The 17609-nt window shown below is 45.6% G+C and overlaps 1 protein-coding gene across 1 annotated transcript in view; it reads right to left on the reverse strand.

Moving 5' to 3' along the window:
• Positions 1 to 2942: 2942 nt before the first annotated feature.
• The window catches only part of RAB28 (RAB28, member RAS oncogene family), a 154267-nt gene continuing 139600 nt past the window's right edge, over positions 2943 to 17609 (reverse strand). Inside the window, exon 7 of the mRNA XM_069594699.1 lies at positions 2943 to 4802. Coding sequence (XP_069450800.1) covers positions 4341 to 4802 — 462 coding nt within the window. The 3' untranslated portion in view covers positions 2943 to 4340. The remainder of the gene's footprint in view (positions 4803 to 17609) is intronic.

Genomic DNA, 17609 nt, shown 5'->3' on the forward strand with positions numbered 1-17609 from the left:
GAAACAGTCCCTGTCACTCTTGATTGTAACACCCTACAGCACCTCTTCATAGCATTTATCACCTTGAACATCATCTCGTTTATTCACTTTGTTCTCTGTGCATCTCTGTTTTGCTACCAGCTCCAGCTCATCCAGAGTGTAAGCAGTCACCATGGCGGTCTACTTCTCCACCGTGTGCCCAGCACTGAGAACAGTACCTGGCCCCTGGTGGGTGCCCAATAAACATTTAGCTACATGATTAATCAATAAATGCAGATCTTTATCAATGCCTTACCTTCATATAAAGCCTCTGCAAATATAAATGTGTGTATGGATGTTTATGGGCTTCCCTGGTGCTCAGCGGTGTAAAGAACCCACCTGCCAGTGCAGGAGATGCAGGTTTGATCCCTGGGTCAGGAAGATCCCCTGGAGAAGGAAATGGCAATCCACTCCAGTATATTTGCCTGGGAAATCCCATGGACAGAGGAGCCTGGTGGGCTACAGTCCGTGGGGTTACAGAAGAGTCGGACATGACTTAATGACTAAACAGCAACATGGATATATATGTGAGGATATTTAAATAGACAATCCTAAGATTTCAAAAGCATTTTCACAAGTAATAATTTGCTGTCACCTGTCCCATGTAAGGTGGGAAGAACAGGCTTTCTTACAAACATTTTATAAACAGAGAAATTGAGAGATTTAGTAACTTTTCATCCTGACCCTAATATTAGGAGCCCAGGGTTCCCCTGCAGGTCACTTGCTATATAACATTAGGGAAGTTATTTTTTTTCCCTCTGCAGGCCTCAGTCTCCTTTCAATGGAGGCTTGTAAACTCAAAGATCTCTAATGTTTCTTCCAGGAATGATATTCTAGGGTGGTGGTTCCCAAAATGCAGGCTTGGAACCCTAGCATCTGAGGCGGTATCCCAGGGAACCACTTGGGAAACACTGTGTTAGTGTTGGCTCTAAGGTTACTTCACAGCAGGTACTGAATCCCAGCATGGGTGAGAAGCAGCAAGTTCTGGTGCAGAGAAGGAAGTGGAAGGAATGAAATCTGCCAGCTTCTGCACTGTGCTAGGTGTCTCCTGAGCACTTCCTGCACATCACCTCATTTGATCTCCAAATCTCTAGGAAGTAGGCAGTCTTCTTACTTCCACTTTATAGCTTGGAAACTAAATAAAACCAAGGAAACTCAGAAAGATGATGTATATGGCAGAGGATGGTTGCTCAATCAAATGACCTCAGATTTCGTTCAAGAAGCTTACAAGGCTGTAAAAGCTTAGTTGTTATGTATTTTATCTGCCATCAGCTATGGAGAATTGTTGCTTCACTTTCACCTTTCAAATGTTCAGTAAGGGTACCTATCAGCTGAACCTAAATGTCATCTAGAGCTCTAGCTGCAAGGGAGTCTGGGAAATGTAGTTTCCTTAGCTTTAGGTGCTCTGCAGGATAGTACACAGAGTGGCAATCATGCAGAGTGCCAAGGACCACATTCATCATTCATCCTATGGTGAACTTGGTTATCAGGGTCTCTTCCTGGACTCTGGGGGTCTGAGATGTGATCTGGGAACTAGGGAGGGGAGACAGAATTACTGCAGCAATAGACTGGGTGTAGAAGTGGGGGGACCATCAGGGTCCAAGATAAAGACACAAAGCTCCTAGGGAGTTTCCTGGTGGCCTAGTGGTTAGGATTCCAGATTTTCATTGCTGTGTTCTAGGTTCAATCCCTGGATGGGGAACTGAGATCCTGCAAGCTGTGTTGCTGTTGTTCAGTCACTAAGTCATGTCCAACTCTTTGCTCTCCCATGGACTGTAGCACACCAGGCTTCCCTGTCCTTGCCCATCTTCCAGAGCTTGCTCAAACTCATGTCCATTGAGTCGGTGATGCCATCCAACCATCTCATCCTCTGTTGTCCCCTTCTTCTCTTGTGTTCAGTCTTTCCCAGCATCAGGGTCTTTTCCAGTGAGTCAACTCTTCACATCAAGTGGCCAACAAACGTATTGAAGCTTCAACTTCAGCATCAGTCCTTCCAATGAATATTCAGGGTTAGTTTCCTTTAGGATTGACTGGTTTGATCTCTTGCAGTCCAAGGGACTCTCAAGAGTCTTCTCCAGCACACAGTTAGAAGGCATCAAGTCTTTGGTACTCAGCCTTCTTTACAGTCCAACACTCACATCCATACATGACTACTGGAAAAACCATAGCTTGGACTATATGGGCCTTTGTTGGCAAAGTGATGTCTTTGCTTTTTAATATACCATCTAGGTTTATCATAGCTTTTCTTCCAAGAAGCAAGCATCTTTTATTTTCATGGTTGTGGTCACCATCCACAGTGATTTTGGAGTCCAAGTATATGAAATCTCACACTGTTCCCACATTTTCCCCACCTATTTGCCATGAAGTGATCGGACCAGATACCATGACCTTTGTTTTTGGAATGTTGAGTTTTAAGCCAGCTTTTTCACTGTCCTCTTTCACCCTCATCAAGAGCAAAGGTGTGAAACACAGCTAAATATAAAAGAAGAAAAAAAAAAAGCTCCTGCCCCAAATTACAGCAAAAACAAGAGAAATGAAAATAAAGAAAAAGGAATGCAGCTGCAATAAGTGAAGTGTTATTTTCTCATATTGAAGCCACCTTGTGGGGTTCTGCTCCTGGCTTCTCCCATCCTCACTATGCAGTTTTAGACACATCCTCTCCCTCTGGGGAAAAAAAAAAAAAACTTCTCATCACTTTTCTTTTGCCTCTAGTTTGAGGAGCAAGTAGACCCTCAGACCCACATGTGATGAACATGGAACACAGATTTGAGAGAGATCATGATGGTCTGCCAACCAGAAAAGTCAAGCGGCTTCACCCATTTGCCTTTGAAGTTGTACTCATTCAACCTGGAAAGTTCTATAAGCGGCAGAGCCACCTTTCAATAGAATTTTAATTCAAAGGCGCAGGGCTTCATGTGCTGTTTATTTTATAGGAGTTTATTTCTAAGAATGAGTATATATTACTTCTACCATCAAGAAAAAGTGACTTAAAAATATGAAGTCTTTTGGTAGGTGAAGGTGGGAGGGATGAAGAGGTAGAGCCCAGAGGATTTTGGGGGCAGTGAAAACATTCCATAACAATGGATATATGACATTATACATTTGTGCAAACTCATACAATGTATCTCACCAAGGGTGAGCTGTAATGTAATCTATGAATTTTTGGTGGACTTTTCAAACCATGAGTCAGTGTATATTCATAAGTTTCATGTACATTCTGGTGGGGGATGTTGATAATGGGAAGGGCTCTGCATGGGTGGGGGCAGGGGGTATATGGGAAATCTTTTCCCTTCAGTTTTTCTGTGAACCTTAAATTGTCTTCATTTTCTAAAAAATACAATGTCTTGATCAAAATAAAATAAAAGGCTAAATTAATGCAGGGATGGGAACATCTGATTAAACATGGAAAAAGGAAAGAACTCCCATTAACAGAAGACTAAACCTAGCATGGCCACACCTGAATATTGTTTCATTTTGTTTTGGTTAGAGAACACGCAGGTATTAAAATTTATTTTAAAAAATAAAATGCAAAACGGTACAATCTCTCATACATACACATGCAGACATGTTTTTCTAGTCACAACTGTGACTTAGAATTTAGCTCCAACTGTGGGATTATCGAATGTTTGAGTCTTAAAGGATGAAGTGGTATCAAACCATGTTCTGAGATGATCCACAGATATATCTGAAGGACTCCAAGAGCAGAGGAGATAGTGATGACCAAGGACTCCCTCCAGCCTGAAGTGAAAAGACTTCCCTTTCATCTATTTTATACTTTGGGCTTGCCTGCAAGATTCCATTTTTAATACTCTACAATGATCTATATGGGAAAAGAATCTTAAAAAGAGTGAATATATGCATATCTGTGAATCAGTTGATTTGCTGAACAGCCGAAACTGACACATTATAAATCAGTTATTCAGTTCAGTTCAGTTGCTCAGTCACGTCTGACTCTTTGTGACCCCATGGACTGCAGCACACCAGGCTTCCCTGTCCATCACCAACTCCAGGAGCCTACTCAAACTCATGTCCATCGAGTCGGTGATGCCATCCCACCATCTCATCCTCTGTTGTCCCCTTCTCCTCCTGCCTTCAGTCTTTCCCAGTATCAGGGTCTTTTCCAGTGAGTCAGTTCTTCTCACCAGGTGGCCAAAGTATTGGAGTTTCAGGTTCAGCATCGGTCCTTCCAATGAATATTCAGGACTGATTTCCTTTAGGATGGACTGGTTGGATCTCCTTGCAGTGCAAGAGACTCTCAAGGGTCTTCCCCAACACCACAGTGCAAAAGCATCAATTCTTCAGTGCTCAGTTTTCTTTATAGTCTAACTCTCATATCCATACATGACTACTGGAAAAACCATAGCTTTGACTAGACTAACTTTTGTTGGCAAAGTAATGTCTCTGCTTTTCAATATGCTGTCTAGCTTAGTCACAGCTTTTCTTCCAAGGAGCAAGCGTCTCTTAATTTCATGGCTGCAGTCACCATCTGCAGTGATTTTGGAGCCCAGAAAAATAAAGTCAGCCACTGTTTCCACTGTTTCCCCATCTATTTGCCATGAAGTGATGGGACCGGATGTCATGATCTTTGTTTTCTGAGTGTTGAGTTTTAAGCCAACTTTTTCACTCTCCTCTTTCACTTTCTTCAAGAGGCTCTTTAGTTCTTCTTCACTTTCTGCCATAAGGGTGGTATCACCTGTATATCTGAGGTTACTGATATTTCTCCTGGAAATCTTGATTCCAGCATGTACTTCATCCAGCCTGCTTGGCATTTCCCATGATGTACTCTGCATATAAGTTAAATAATCAGGGTTATAGTTTATTAAACTTAAAAGATTTTTTAACAAAATTTTACTGCAACACACATAGGAAATCAAGGGAATAAGCTCAAAGCTCTGTTTTTGTTGTTCTGTCCTGCTGACCCTTTACTACCCCAGGGACTGCAGCATGGCAGGCTTCCCTGTCCTTCACTATCTCCCAGGGTTTGCTCAAACTCATGTCCCTTGAGTCATTGATGCCACCCAACCATATCATCCTCTGCCACTGCCTGCTCCCCCTGCCTTCAATCTGTCCCAGCATCAAGGCCTTTTCTGATGAGGTGGCTGTTCTCATCAGACGACCAAAATACTGGAGCTTCAGCTTCAGTTTCAGATGGGAAGCTAAGGCTAAGAGAGCTGAAGAGCCCACGTACCATCCTGCAAGAAGCAGAAACACAGGATCTGGAACTGGAAATCTGATGCCTCATCTGTTTTCCCTCTACACCCACCGCAAGACTCCCAGGCTGAGTGGCTCAGACAGACGTGGCTAGGATCCAAGGGTCAGATCATTGTTGGTGCTGTTTGTTTGCACAACGTAGAACACTGTTTAAGACCTGAAGCTGGGAGATATCCCCCGGCGAGCCTGTCTGAGTTGGAGCCCAGAGGAGAGCGTTTCGAGAGCTCATGGCCTGGGACCCAGCGAGTCCTGGAGAAGACCGGCTGGCTCTTCCAGGGGGCAGCGTGCTCTGCTGTTCCGTGTCACCTCCCTTTGCGGTATTGTAAACACGAGTCCACTGTATGTTTTTAAAACGTGAGAAGAAGCAGGATCCTGCCTGCATGTTTTGACAGAAACTGTAAGGAGGGAGAATGGGACCAGCGGATCTCGCCTGTGCAGAATGTCATTGTCTGCCGCACCTGATGGTTAATCTCAGGCCTCCAGGCTGGGCTGTCTGAATGATCCCTCTACCCCACTGTCCACACCCACCCTGGCATGCAGAGCAGAAACCAGGGACGCACACTCCACTTTGCCCCTCATGGGCTCTGGGCTTCTGTCCTTGGTTTCCTCACCTGAAAAATGAGACCCATGGCCTAGATCATGGTTTTCAAGCTATCAGAGACCCTCGCTTTGGATGCATTTTACAAAATGGGTGTCCTGGTAAGATCTAGGTTGAGGTTTCTGCTACTAAAAGGAAATTGGAAGTCCACTGGATTAGATGCTTCTAATACCCCCTTCAACTCTGAGATATCACAGATCTCGATTTTGCTTCTCTTTAAAGCGCTAGAGGAAGTTTCACTTCCACCCAAGAGAGATCAAGAAAGGTTCCCTCTGTCCTGTCCCTGGACAGTTAGCTGAGGATCTCAGGGTCTGAGGAGCTCAAGTGTGTGGTCACCTCCTAACTCATCCTCTCTCATCCCCACAGAGTGAGTGGTTCCCTACTCTGGCCCATGTCAGCACCTCTGTCTTGTGCCAACCACGCTGCCACACAACTGTTGCCTTGTCCCGTCTGCCCCTCCGACCATTTCTGCCTCCTCCCTTCTGTCCCCTCTCAGCCACCTGAGGCCCATGAAGTGAAGGTCGCACAGTCGTGTCCATCTCTTTGCAACCCCATGAACTATACAGTCCATGGAATTCTTCAGGCCAGAATACTGGAGTGGGTAGCCTTTCCCTTCTCCAGGGTATCTTCCCAACCCACAGATCGAACCCAGGTCTCCCACATTGCAGGCAGATTCTTTACCAGCTGAGCCACAAGGGAAGGCACCTGAGGCCACAGATGTGTCTTATTCTGTCCTGAAATCCCAGCACCTGGCACAATATCTGGTATATTGTAAAAATCAATAAATGGATACTGATAAAACTAGAGTTGCCCTATAAACCTGCAATCTCACTCCTGGGCATGTAACCAGACAAAACTAGTGAGGGAGGAATGGACTGGGAGTTTGGCATTAGCAGATACAAACTCTAATATATAGTTCAATCGCTCAGTCACGTCTGACTCTTTGCAACCCCATGGACTGCAGCACACCAGGCTTCGCTGTCCATATCCAACTCTCGGAGCTTGCTCAAATTCATGCCCATAGAGTCAGTGATGCCATCCAACCACCTCATCCTCTGTTGTCCTCTTATAGAATAGATAAAGAACAAGGTCTTACTGTATAGCCCAGAGGACTACATTCAACATCCCATGATTATGAGAAAGAATATATAGGGACTTCCCTGGTGGTCCAGCGGCTAAGACGCCACACTCCCCATGTAGGGGGTCTCAACTAAACATCTTGCCACAACTAAGACCAAGTGCAGCAAAATAAATAAATATTTAAAAAAAGAATACATATATATATACATATATGAACATACAAAACTGAAACACTTTCCTGTACAGCAGAAATTGACCCAACATTGTAAATCAGCTATTCAACAATAAAATAATTTTTTTTAATGCATGTTGAATTGCCGTCTGAACAACTGGACTTCCTTTCAAATTCGGCAGTCTACAGCCAACCTTTCAATGCACGCAGTTGCGAAAAACACATTCCTGCCTGGTGTGGAAAACACTACCTATTCACTCAGCACATGCTGAGCGTCAAGTCTAAGCCAAGCACAACTCTAGGGCCTGGAGGCACAATGGAGGCTAAAACCTGCTCCATCTCTGGTGGAGAGGCACCAGAATCCCGTGAAAGAATGGAGTCCAGCGCGAGGGCTCGGAAGAGTCTCCCTTCCCAGAGAACGAGTCTTTCTTCTGTCACCGCCACGTGTGGAAGCTGAGGCTTAACATGTGAAGTGGGAAAAGGAAGTCATCAGTGCTGGTTTCCTTCCTGAAAAAGGAAACCAGGAGACTTGCTGAACAGAGCACAAAATACCAAACAGAGCACGGTGGAAGAGAGCTTCGCAGAGACACAAAGCAAGAGGGAAAGGCTGCTGCCTCCCTCCCCACATTTCCTGACCCGGAGACTGTAGTGTCTGAAAAAAGTCTAGGATTTGCAGTGCTGGGTTTGAATCCGGTCACTGTTCTTTGCTCTTGCTAAGTGATGAGAGACAGGTTGTCCTAATTTTTCTGACACTGTCTTGGGAGAAAGACCATGACTTTGAATGGTGATGTGTTGAGTTGCAAGTGACTTTGGGATTGCCAGTGGAGGGTCCAAAAGGCACTCAGACACTAGGTCTGGAGTTTTGGGGAGCAGTCTGCGCTAGGGAGAGGTCTTGGGGGTTAAATTGTATGTGTGTGTTCTTTGAAGCCCCTGGTCTATTTGACAACACCCAGGGAGAAGGCACAGGAGCATGGAGGGGTGGTGAGGAAGGAACCCCAGAGAACACTCTGATTAGAGTGACCCAGAAGCTGAGACCTCAGGGAAGTAGGTTTTCTCCTCTGAGCTTTTCTAGAACTTACTCAGGCAGTTGTGTTCAGTTCAGTTCAGTTCAGTCGCTTAGGCATGTCCGACTCTCCTCGACCCCGTGAATCGCAGCACGCCAGGCCTCCCTGTCCACCACCAGCTCCCGGATTAGAGTGACCCAGAAGCTGAGACCTCAGGGAAGTAGGTTTTCTCCTCCGAGCTCTTCTAGAACTTACTCAGGCAGTAGTTTTAGCTCCCAACAAACTGCCTACGCAATCTCTGCTGCTTCCCACCCAATACTGTGATCTCTGAGGACAGGATGCGTGTCATTCAGTCTTAGCGGACTCTGTGACCCCAGGGACTCTAGCCCACCAGGCTTCTCTGTCCATGGAATTTTGCAGGCAAGAATACTAAGGTGGGTTGTCATTTCCTCCTCCAGGTGATCTTCCCAATCCAGGGTTCGAATCTTCATCTCCTGTGTCTCCTGCATTGGAAGGTGGATTCTTTACCACTGAGTCACCTGGGAAGCCCTATCTTATTTTTTTTAATTAATATATTTATTCATTTTACTTTACAATATTGTATTCATTTTGCCATACATTGACTTGAATCCGCCATGGGTGTACATGTGTTCCCCATCCTTAATCCCCCTCCCACCTCCCTCCCCATCCCCGCCTCTGGGTCAGCCCTATCTGATTTTATCAAGTTTTAAATCATGAGGCCCTTCAGTGAGTGCTTTAGAAGAGAAAGGGAAGATCATGTGGGCTTCCTCGTTGGGAAAGATTTTTTAATTTTAATTTTTATTGGCATATAGTTGACTTACAATGTCGCATTAGTTTCAGGTGTACAGCAAAGTGATTCAGTTATACATATACCTATATCTGTTCTTTGTAAGATTCTTTTCTCTTATAGATAACCAATAGGAAGGATTTTTACTTTCTTGAAATGTGCCCTTAATTTTCTTGGTATTCTACGGGTTGCTTTGTAATATTCAAATAAGGAGAGATAGGGAGTTGGGGAAGGGAAAATAAGCCCTGGTGATGTGAAGCCCACTGGGCTTCTTCTCTTGATCAGTGTTACTTCATTTAACCCTAGCATTAATGCTATTTGGTCAGTGTGGGTTTTCCCTGGACCAATCCTAGAGTTGTTCTTCTCTCTCCTCTCCAGTAAAAGCATCCCCAGAGATGCCTCCCTAGCACAGGAATGAACTCTCAGGGGTCCTGCCCTCTGACCTCCAAGAGCCCAGGAGCAAGGTGGACTTTGGCCAGTCACACAGAATAGCCAAGGGACTATGCACCAATTCATTATTAATGTCCGCCCAGAAGAAAACATAAGCACCATTGATTACCTTCTAATAACCGTTTTATTACACATTTTATATTTATGAAAGGGCACTGCGAGGCGACTGTTATTATTGCTCTAATGCAAAGCAGATGGGCCTGACAGAGGTAAATGGGACTTTCTGGGTGTGGCCCTCAAAGTTTGTGTTTTCCCGGAAGGTTTTGAGCCGGGGCCAAACCAGACCCAGAAGTTCCCCATCATCCACCCCTGTCTCGACACATGACTTTCATTAACAAAATTGCATTGCTCTTTTCTGTAGAAAGTGGTACCATTACTCTAATAAAAACATGTCCATTATGGATCAATTGCCACCTACGTAGTGGTGAGGAGGACTCAGAAGTAAGAGGGTAAGAACGGGTGAGAACAAAGGAAGGCTGGTCTTGCAGAAGGAGGCCCAAGTCACCAGGCCTCCTTCCCAGGCCTGGGGCTGGACGGGAATCAAACTTGTATCTCCAGCACCATCACCCTGGGCTCATACCCTGCAGACAGGATTTGGCTCTCTGTTCCAGCCATTCAAACAGCCCAGGCTATTCATGCCTGGTCAGTAGAGGTCAACACAAGCCCACCAGACACCCTCCCTCCACATTCACTCTTGGGGCTCATCTTAGGCCATCTGACTTTACTCTCTTTTTTTAAAATAAATGTTTATTTTTACTTTATTTTACTTTACAATACTGTATTGGTTTCGCCATACATTGACATGAATCTGCCATGGGTGTACACGAGTTCCCAAACATGAACCCCCCTCCCACCTCCCACCCCATATCATCTCTCTGGATCATCCCCATGCACCAGCCCCAAGCATCCTGTATCCTGCATCAAACATAGACTGGTGATTCGTTTCTTACATGATAGTATACATGTTTCAATGCCGTTCTCCCAAATCATCCCACCCTCTCCCTCTCCCTCTGAGTCCAAAAGTCCATTCTATACATCTGTATCTCTTTTGCTGTCTCACATACAGGGTTATCCTTACCATCTTTCTAAATTCCATATATATGTGTTAGGATACTGTATTGGTGTTTTTCTTTCTGGCTTACTTCACTCTGTATAATAGGCTCCAGTTTCATCTACCTCATTAGAACTGATTCAAATGTATTCTTTTTAATGGCTGAGTAATACTCCATTGTGTATATGTAACAAAGCTTTCTTATCCATTCCTCTGCTGATGGACGTCTAGGTTGTTTCCATGTCCTGGCTATTATAAACAGTGCTGCGATGAACATTGGGGTACATGTGTCTCTTTCAGTTCTAGTTTCCTCGCTGTGTATGCCCAGCAGTGGGATTGCTGGGTCATAAGGCAGTTCTATTTGCAATTTTTTAAGGAATCTCCACACTGTTCTCCATAGTGGCTGTACTAGTTTGCATTCCCACCAATAGTGTAAGAGGGTTCCCTTTTCTCCACACCCTCTCCAGCATTTATTGCTTGTAGACTTTTGGATCACAGCCATTCTGACTGGTGTGAAGTGGTACCTCATTGTGGCCTTGATTTGCATTTCTCTAATAATGAGTGATGTTGAGCATCTTTTCATGTGTTTGTTAGCCATCCGCATGTCTTCTTTGGAGAAATGTCTATTTAGTTCTTTGGCCCATTTTTTTGATTGGGTCATTTATTTTTTTGGAATTGAGCTGCATAAGTTGCTTTGAATAGCCAAAGCAATCTTGAGAAAGAAGAATGGAACTGGAGGAATCAACCTGCCTGACTTCAGGCTCTACTACAAAGCCAGTCATCAAGACAGTATGGTACTGGCACAAAGACAGAAATATAGATCAACAGAATAAAATAGAAAGCCCAGAGATAAATCCACACACATACGGACACCTTATCTTTGACAAAGGAGGCAAGAATATACAATGGAGTAAAAACAATCTCTTTAACAAGTGGTGCTGGGAAAACAGGTCAACCACTTGTAAAAGAATGAAACTAGATCACTTTTTAACACCACACACAAAAATAAACTCAAAATGGATTAAAGATCTAAATGTAAGACCAGAAACTATAAAACTCCTAGAGGAGAACATAGGCAAAACACTCTCTGACATAAATCACAGCAGGATCCTCTATGATCCACCTCCCAGAATACTGGAAATAAAAGCAAAAATAAACAAATGGGATCTAATTAAAATTAAAAGCTTCTGCACAACAAAGGAAAATATAAGCAAGGTGAAAAGACAACCTTCTGAATGGGAGAAAATAATAGCAAATGAAGCAACTGACAACTAATCTCAAAAATATGACTTTACTCTTGACTTTGCTTCCTTCCCCCATCCCAGCAACTGTTCCTCCAATTTCCTGCCCCCATGCTTACTTTTTAAATGAAATTTGGATTTCCTGACTTGGCCACGGTCATGTACCTTTCACCCACAGGCTCCACCCACTCCTGGTACATTCACGGTGACCCCTGTCTCACCAGTGTCCACCAGTACCCACTCAGATTCTGAGACAGCTTAAATTTTTGATGCTCTAAGGCGTGCCCATCTTGGTGTTTGCGCTTTTCCCTCTACCTCTGATGTTCAAGCTTTTAGGCGCATGAGAACTGACGGAGGAGAGGCCAGAAAGTGAATTCCTGAGTCTTATCTTCAGAAATATAGATTCTGTAAGTCTGCAATGGGCCACGAACCTAGGTTTCTTATGGTGGATGAATCAAAAGGAGGAAGACCCTGGGGTGCACTTTGAAAAGCGCAGCCTGAAGCTGCCCTCACGTGCCTTAGCTGGTAGGTAAGTGACCATTGCAAAAAGTAAGGATATTCTGCATCCACATGATACACAAACTCTTCATGGGGTTCTCACGGCAGGAATACTGATGTGGTTTGCCATTCCCTTCTCCAGTGGACCACGTTTTGTCAGAGTTGGTGATGGACAGGGAAGCCTGGTGTGCTGCCGTCCATGGGATCACAAAGAGTCGGACACGACTGAGCAACTGAACTGAACTGATGCACAAACCCTTTCAAGCACTTTTATAGCCACTTGTTTTTTATTCCCTCTGGCTCTCTCTCCATGAGTAAACCAAGAACAACGCAGCCTTGAACAGCACCATCTCCCCTACCTGCTGTCTCTCTGCCACTTTAACAAGGGCAGTACTCTTCCCACTGGCCTCTACTCAAAACAGATGCTCAGAAAGGAATCTGTGCTGAGCCCTTGACTAGGGGCCCACTGGGGACAGACACCATGGGTCAGTGACCTCTGTATCCTTCCCGGCATCTGGCATGAAACCCAGTCCCCATGACATGCCTGATAGCTCCATGGCAAAGTGCCGAAGAGGATTTGGGGAGAGTTTTTTGCACTAAAGTCTGGTTTCTTGCTCTAAATGAAAACCTACTCTTGATTGGAAGATTTTTCTAGCAGCAGAGAGCAGGTGGGAGGTGGCCTTACAGTTATGTGAGAGATAGCTTTTGTTGGACCCCACAATGAGCTCAAAAAAGGTAAGGAATAGTGTGGCCCCAATCAAACAAGCTTTGGAGCCAGGGTGTGTATCCTGGGTCTACCTACTTTCTCTCTTGTCACATTTATAGGCAACTTCTATCCCCCTCAGTTTTCGTCTGTAAAAAAGAGGCAAACACCCTTCCTCACAGGGTAGTTGTGAGCATTAGGAAGTGAATTTTCATTTAGACTTTGCACCCAGTAGGCATGTTATCAATGATGTACATGCGTGCTAGGTCGCTTCAGTCCTGCCTGACTCTTTGTGACCCTATGGTCTATAGCCCACCAGGCTCCTCTGTCCATGGGATTCTCCAGGCAAGAATACTGGAGTGGATTGTCATGCCCTCCTCCAGGGGATATTCCAGAGCCAGGGGTCGAACCCATGTCTCCTGTGTCCCCTGCATTGGCAGGTGGGTTCTTGACCATTCGTGCCACCTGGCAAGCCCCTTGCCAGTAGTAGTTTCATCAAATGTTGGTCCCTGAATTTTAAAATACAATCTCATTAGAAAGAGAAGACTAACACACAGAAAAAATGTGAATCCAGGCTTGAGACTAAGCCGTGTGGAACTCACCAAAGAGCCGGAGAAACCTGGAGAAGGGTGACAACCTGGAAGAGCTCTTGGAGGACATGGGACCTCCCTGCCCCTCAAAGGATGAAGATATGGAGTGCCAGAAAATGGGAGAGACACTGGCCTGGGTTGCAACAAGGTAGCATAGTGATTCAGAGGACCATTGAGAGAAGAGAGTCCTTTTTTTTAAATTTATGCCGGCTTCAATACAGGCTTCCCAGGTGGCGCTAGTGGTAAAGAACTTGCCTGCCAATGCAGGAGACATAAGAGAAGTGGGTTCAATCCCTGGGTCAGGAAGATCCCCTGGAGTAGGGAATGGCAACCCAGTCCAGCATTCTTGTCTGGAGAATCCCATGGACAGAGGAATCTGGTGGGCTACAGTCTACAGTGTCACAAACAGCCAGTCATGACTGAAGCCACTTGGTACCCACACAACTTCAATACAAAAAGGATGTAGGAAAAAAGCAGTACCAAGAAGATTTTTTTTTTAACCTGGATGTAAAGACCATAACAGGAAGTGGAATCAATATTTAGGTCAGGTCTTTGGGGGCCATAGATATTTCACTCCATGTCTGCTAGCAACCAAAGGGGAAAAGCAACCAGAGGCAGATCTGTAACTCCTTCTGTCACAGAGAAGGAAGAGACACATTTTGCTATTCAGAAAATGGAAGACTTTTTCCTAGTGCTGGACTGTGGAGGAAATTTCTCATTGGACTTATTGCAAACAATGCTTTATATCTTGAACCAGCTTCATTGTATACAATGAGGTCTTTTAGGCTATTACTTAAAGTGTTCCACTGTCAACAGTGGAAGTACCACTCACAGTCCAGGAGGACAGAGAGGACAGGCTAACACAGCCTCCGTACATCTTTCTGATGCTTGGGCTTGAGTCCACCGGGAGTGGGGCGACCTCCATCTTCCCTTCATCCGTGAGCACTGGCTGGCCACCGTGATGAGCTTTTCAGTGGCTTCCCACTGCTCTTCCAAGAAAGTGCAACCTCCTCACTAGAGTCTGCAGAGACTGCCCCCATTCAGCTTCTCCCTACACCCCAAGGCCCGCTTCCTCCTCCACAGCATGACATTCCAGACACACAGGCCTTCGAGAAGGTGCTACTCTCTCCTACCACCGAGCCTTTTCCCCTGTGCACTCCATTCAGATGACTCCACACCCTGCTTCTCACATGCGGTGGTTGACTTCTTACATTTGGGGTCTCGACCTCTAGTCCCTTCTTCTCATGGCTCTGCCCTGCCCGCCCTTCCAAACCAGGCCTCTCCTATCATTCTCCGGCTCCTCCTCGGTGTCTCTCCTCCATAGCACCAGTCACAATCTATATGTGATTTCCTCCTGCCTTTACTGGGGTGTTGGTGTCTTCCCTCTAGAATGAAAGAGGGTGAGGATGCTGCCTGCTTTTCTATCACACCCCAGTGCCCAAGAGAGCATCTGAGGCGTGGTTGATGCTCAACACATATCAGTTGAACAAATGGGGGGGGGGGAGTGTTCTTTAAGGAGAGCCTGGTAGGTAGGCTTTTCTGCATGAAATCCTGGCTTAAAAGATCCATCTGTTCAAGCAACTTCCCAGGTGGTCCAGTGGCTAAGACTCCATGCTTCCAAAGCAGGGTTCCCAATCCCTGCTCAGGGAACATGCCCACATGCCACAAGTAAGAGTTTGCAGGTTTCAACTGAAGATCCCACGTGGCTACAACTAGACCCAGCACAGCCAAATAAATAAATACTCAAAAAAAAAAAAAAAATCAACTATTCAAGAAGATATCCTTCCGCAGAAAACAAGGAAGCCCAAACAACCTTGACTCCCAGAAGAGCCAGTCAACCGGCTCAGACAGCTCACGCCTCTGCAGACAAGGTTGCTGCTGCTGCTGCTGCTAAGTTGCTTCAGTCGGGTTTCTCTTTGGCGGGCCGGGTTTGTTCTCTGCTGCAGTCTTTTCCAAGAGCGAAGTGGAAGCTTCTATCCCTTTCAATCCAATACCCAAAGAAAAGTCCCCTCGCCCCCTCCGGGGAGATGAGAAAAGACCTCCACCTCGAAGGCACCAAAGAGTGCTGCGCGATGGAACAAAATAAAAAAAGACACTGTCTGGATATGAGCGAAAAAAATCTCTTCCTTGGCCCTTTGCTGGTAGCAGGGTCCACTGGCATTAGTCCGCAGCTAAGGGAGGCTGTCTGTCTTGAGTGATGCTCCCCCCCAGCCCCCCGCGGAGAGTAACCAGGGCGCGGCCACCCACCGCCGCCCGGCCGTCTGCAGCCCAGACCGAACTGAAGGCTTATTATCACGCCCCAGGCCTCTCTGTTCCCTTTGGTTTCCTCCTTCTCTCCCACACTCTTCTCTGGCTCCAAACAGGCCACCTGGTGCCCACACCCAAATTCCTGCCCTCCAGCCTGTCCTTTGCTACAACCGCACGGAGCTGGAGATGCGACCCAGAAATTTCCCCAGCTGGAGTCCAAGGTGGTCAGAGACTTCATTCCTGCTCAGCCACTCTCAAGCTGTGTGAACTTGAGCAAAACTCCTCCTTGCCTTGGTTCAGTCATCTGTAAAATAAGCAAACTGTCCTCATTCACGTCCTAACTTCATGATCTTTACTATGGCTTCATCTTAGCTCTTCTATTCCTTTTTTTTTTTTTTCAATTTGAACATAACTTTATTTTTTTAGCCATGCTGTGTGACATGCAGGATCTTAGTTCCCCAAACAGGGATCGAATCCATGCCCCCTGCAGTGGAAGCTCAGAGTCTTCACAACTGAACAGCCAGAAAAAAGAGCCCCTATTCTATTATTTAAAACATCATTGTCTCATGTTTGCCTTTATACTCACTCACTTGTCAAGCAATGATATCTTGGGTGTTCTATGTATATTTTCCTAATATACAGTCAAAATAAATAACTATTTAAAAAATTCATCTGTCTACCACTAAAAGTCATCTTACATTTCATCAGTCCAACATAAGCACACTTCTAGAAATACTGGATTAATTAACGGATCTCTGACATATTGTTCCTACAATGTATGAGTCTGAGGACAATTCTAGAACATAGAACTACTTTGACTCCTGAGAGTACAAACAAGTGTGGCTTGCATTTCATCACATCCAGGATGGCGCGTCCTTGGCTTGTTGAAATCCATGGAATTTCAACAACTGTTGATGGTAATAAGCTCCAAGAATGACAGTCCTATTCTTAGCATAATTAGATTTTTTTCATGCATTTAAGTCCCTATTATGTGTCATGTCTGATACTAGATACTTGCAGAACAGAAACAGTAGAAGACATAGATCTGTCTTCCTTCTGGCAGGAGACAGCCGTGGAAACTAAAAGCTCCACTGTAGTGTGGCAAGAAAACCAGGCTGCAAATCCCTAGAGAAAGAAGACAATCTGATCCATCTGTGAGTCCTGGCACCCGGCACTCACCCAGAACATGGTGGAGGTTCTAGAGTGGGAATATTTGTTTACAAAGTACTCCAGGAGATCAGTGAAGACAGAGATTCACCCTGGGAACATCCTTGAGGCTCTGCTGAGCAGGCTTTTGAAAGAGGAGGTGTTCTCTGGTGAGGAAATCCAGACAAAGTTGCCTAAACAAAGACCCCGAGGGGAAACACAGAAAGAAGTCTAGAGATCTACCAGTTATTAAAAAGGGCAGGACAGTGTCTCTTTAAAGGGATTTGGTAAGAGCTGAAGATATCCAGCTAAACTGGCCCCATGGGAGGCAAGTAGGTGAGCTAAGGGCATTGAAGTTCAACTGTGAGCAGGTCGTTAGGAGTATCAGGATGCAGAGAAGAAGGCGGGCTGACTAGAGATCTCAGGTCCTCAAGGACAACATGGCACTGATGTCCCTGGGTTTTCGGTCATTCTAGACTGGGTGCAGCGGAGAAGGCAACGGCACCCCACTCCAGTGCTCTTGCCTGGAAAATCCCATGGATGGAGGAGCCTGGTGGGCTGCAGTCCATGGGGTCGTGAAGAGTCGGACACGACTGAGTGACTTCACTTTCACTTTTCACTTTCATTCATTGGAGAAGGAAATTGAAACCCACTCCAGTGTTCTTGCCTGGAGAATCCCAGGGACGGGGGAGCCTGGTGGGCTGCTGTCTATTCGGTCGCACAGAGTCAGACACGACTGATGCGACGCAGCAGCAGCAGCAGACTGGGTGCAGAGAAGCCAGAAACTCCATA

Source organism: Ovis canadensis, chromosome 6, assembly GCF_042477335.2.
Source record: "Ovis canadensis isolate MfBH-ARS-UI-01 breed Bighorn chromosome 6, ARS-UI_OviCan_v2, whole genome shotgun sequence".
Lineage (NCBI taxonomy): Eukaryota > Metazoa > Chordata > Mammalia > Artiodactyla > Bovidae > Ovis > Ovis canadensis.